Source organism: Protomyctophum bolini (genome assembly GCF_963924005.1).
Source record: "Protomyctophum bolini genome assembly, chromosome: 4".
NCBI classification, from domain to species: domain Eukaryota; kingdom Metazoa; phylum Chordata; class Actinopteri; order Myctophiformes; family Myctophidae; genus Protomyctophum; species Protomyctophum bolini.
In genome coordinates this window covers 24,180,345-24,184,165 of record NC_137865.1, presented here as the reverse complement: position 1 = coordinate 24,184,165, position 3,821 = coordinate 24,180,345, and the positions used below count along the sequence as shown (strand labels likewise).

Here is a 3,821-nt window from a genome sequence, read left to right as displayed (position 1 = left end):
CAGAATAATGAATGAACCTATCTAAATATAGCATCAGCTTCCCTGTAGATCTAAATGGAGTATCATTAGTAATTACCCAGTACCTCACTGTAGTTAATGTACATTTGTATATAACAATATTACAATAACATATCTGGATATACGGTATTCATTTTTGACAAGTTTGAACGCATTTCAAATGGTAGGCTACTAGTCTGTTCTCATGACTCACGACACTGATCCTGTTAAATATATAAGGCGGGGGCTTAGAAATTCTTGTTGTAACCTGCTTGTGACTGACAGAATGACTCCTCAGTAACAGCACCACGGCAACGCATTTCTACAGCACAATGGGGACCCTGTGGCAGACACGCACAAAACCCTTTATATAATCCCCCAGGGACACACACAGATAAGCAAATGTATGACCCGCCATTGTAAAAGCCTGAGAAAGACTTGAATAAGAAACACAACAGTCTGACAATAGTTAACTTAAATTACAATATTTATCAAAAAGGATGACAGGATTTGGAATGTTACAATGCACGTTAAGTTAGTGGCGCTTCAAAAGTCCCAAAGGGCTTGACAAACAGTATTTACATGATACTTACAACATGTACAACATATATGTTATTATGACATTAAGGCTGGATTTACAATCAAGAAGGTAAGTAGCCTACATGAGAGCAGGTGCTTGCAATGACAATTGATTTTCAACAAATCTTCTCTAAGGAGACAAATATTTGCCATAACAAATTAAAGTATTACAGTATTCAAGACAAGAGTCAGCTCATGTTAAGGCTTAGGAGTGTATCTCAAGGATATTTGAACACAAAGGCAAGAAGCCAAAAGCACATATTACTGGCTGTGGTTACACGTCATCAATATACCCATTACATTGTGTTCCTTAGCACGTCAGCAGATTTGTGTCAAGTGAGTGAAAGGCAGAACATAAGAAATGCATTGACTGTGACCATGTCTCACGCCTCTCTGAGGCATGTTATGAAAATGCCCTATAGGACCCTCGGGGGAGGTTATAAACAAACGTCCAGTGTTCATAGTAGGCAACACATTATATTCACAAGAGGTAGTTCAGCTGGATTCTAGAGACAGCTTTGTATAATGCGCATTGATTTAACACAGGTGTGCCAAATCACATTTTGCAGCGCTCATCTTTGTCAGCAGCAGGCGAGAAGACCTAGACCCCATCACCTGTCTGCTGCCAGAGCGATCTTAGTCAAACCCTTGTTAATTTAACTGAGAGTGTAAAATGTGAGTCAATTTGGGTAATTTCTTACACTCTCAGAGTCAAATGAATGAACACCGAGCGGATTATACGGTGTAGCTCACAGCTGGCTAAACCTTCCTTTGCAATGCAGTATGTGTTTGTATAATCTGTCGATTCTGTCCTGCAGGACACCCGCGTGTTCGTCCGAGAGAAAGCCCAGCAGCGACGACAAAGGCTCGTTATCACGGTAACGCTCCAGGAGCCTCGTCCTAGCGTCCCGTCGCCTGTGCAACTCAGTCACGCGCTGCGCCGTCCGTCTCCGGAACACGCACACGGAGCCCAGCACGGCGCTGTGGTACTTCTCCCACATGTGCAGCACCCGGTAGCCGTGCACGAGTCCGGCCTCGTTGTCTATGAACACGAGGTCGCCGCGCGGCGTCCGTAGCAGGTTGTTGGTGTCCCGCTCCATGACGCGCGGGTCCCACTGCAGGCTGAACAGGTTGCTGACGAGCCGGTCGAAGTTGGCGGTCAGGTAGTCCAGCACGATCAGGTCGCTCCACTGCATGAGCTCGGCGAGCTCCGCCGCCGTCTTGTTCCGCAGCTCCGCCCGCAGAGGATGGAGCCCCCCGCCGCCGCCGCTCTGCTGCTGCCGGAGCGGCGCAGGTGTGACGACCCCCGTCAGGTTGGACACCCACTCGGTCAGAGACACCACGGCCCGCTCGCTCCACTGCAGCTCGTCTACCCGCCGCCTCACCGACGCCCACTGGTCGCCGTCCACGTTCACCTGGGCCAGGACGAGGGGCGGGACGTTGGCGATGCCCAGCAGACTGGCCAGGTAATACGTCAAGGTTTCCCCCTGCACCTGGTCCGCGTTGATGCCGTAGCGGACGCACGCTTTGGTTCCGTCCGAAAACGTGGCGAGCTGGTTGGAGATCCTGCCGCAGCCGTGCTCCAGCTTCACTATCCGGTAGCCCCGGGCTCTCTCTCGCCAAGCCCGGGCATGCTCCTCCGTGAAGCCGACCAGGAGGTTGTCGTCCAGCAGCTTGTTCCAAAAAATCCCCTCCTCCACGGGGGAGCCCACCGGGTCCTCCCCTCGCGTTGACCCCTTGTTATCTACATTCATATGGTAACGATCGGTTTGATCCCTTGCATTAGTGAGGTTGTGAACCTCCAGCCTAACGACGTTATTGCCTCCCGAGTGAAGTCTTTGTGCCGCAGGGACAGCGAGCAAAGTCCGGAAAGTTTTGGTGGAAAGGTCCGCGGGAGGACCGGGGTGCAACGAGCCCAAATGAAACCCGCGTTTGTGTCGCTCCAACCGGCTCTCCAGCGTGTCCCACACGTAGAAAACACTGGCACAAGTGCACAGAAAGAGCAGTGCAAATAAGTTCGCTGAAACAGCCCTCATGGTTAAGACTACTGGCGGATTATCCTTCCTTTTGGTGCCTCCACCCGGTTTCGGGATGAATTCTACGAGGTTAATGCACAAATAATCCAAGTTTGCTCCGCGTCCCGTTGCCCCATACAATCCAAAAGGATCCGCTCACATGCGGACTGTTTGGATCATACGAGTGTACGCTAAACAGCGTCAATCGCATCTCCTGTCCAGTTTGGGATGCGACGTAATCCGTCCCTGTCGATAACGCTGTGTATTTAAAGCCATAGAGTAGATATTCTCAATTAAACGTTCTTCGCATCGTACGGGTACGGCTCCCTCTCTCTTTCTGTGTTCTTCTCATCCCTCTGTCCAATGGTGCTGCTGCTTGAGTTTGATTTGTGTGGCTTTCGGCTCACAGACACTAGGCGGTGGGACACGTGACTGCACCGAGATGGGAGGCGTATCAAGGGTTCAGAGACGAGCAGAGCAAGTGTACCATAATGTAGGGCCAAACGGCACAGCATTAGAATCAGACGGGAGGCGGCCATTATGAGCGGCACTTGGGGAAAATAATGCCACTAGTTTAGGTAATTTTGAATGCTAAATTCGTTAATTGTCTGTATTTAAACTTAAACCTAAAGTCACTTTAGCTAAAGTTAGTGAGGCACAGTATGCTTATTTCTGCCTGTAGTAGCCTAAATATGGCCTATCACAAGCCAAGTCACATTTATGTCCTGCACAAACGGATGGTTTACTCAACTTTGAAGCAGCCATATATGCATGCATATTTCAGTCACAGCAACTCATCTGAGTGAGAAATGAGAATCTTAATTCAAAAACACAAACACATGGTCATGGACACAAGGAGCATAATAATGCAGCGTGGACAACCCTACCCTTCTGAATATTCATTGTCGGCATCTCACTTTGTAATTCAAGTCATACTGTGTATCCTAAACTAAACCTTCATAATCAAATTAACAGTTTGGTTTTATGTCAGCATGCTAAATTGCCTGAGTCAGAGCCACCGGCCCAGACAAGAATACTCAATTATCCAGACTAAAATAGTTAGTCCGGCAATGCATGGTGCTCCAAATGCCAGCAGTAGCTGCAGGTGCAAAGAATTAATGACTTCATGCTCAGAGTCAAAGAGGAACATAGTGCTAAAAACACACAACCCAAATATATATTTCGAATATGGCTAAAGAACATTGCTTGTTACTTACTACTTACCTCAAT

At 48.3% G+C, this 3,821-nt stretch overlaps 1 protein-coding gene across 1 annotated transcript; it reads right to left on the bottom strand.

The window, feature by feature from the left end:
- Window positions 1-461: 461 nt before the first annotated feature.
- fjx1 (four-jointed box kinase 1) lies at window positions 462-3,297 on the bottom strand. Its single transcript, XM_080761482.1, has one exon. The coding sequence runs from the start codon at window positions 2,610-2,612 to the stop codon at window positions 1,326-1,328; it is 1,287 nt and encodes a 428-aa protein (XP_080617608.1). The 5' UTR covers window positions 2,613-3,297; the 3' UTR covers window positions 462-1,325.
- Between the last annotated feature and the right edge of the window lie 524 nt (window positions 3,298-3,821).

Bases quoted from the DNA above. Each gene is read 5' to 3' on its own strand.
- fjx1 (XM_080761482.1), bottom strand. From the start codon at position 2,612: ATGAGGGCTGTTTCAGCGAACTTATTTGCACTGCTCTTTCTGTGCACT.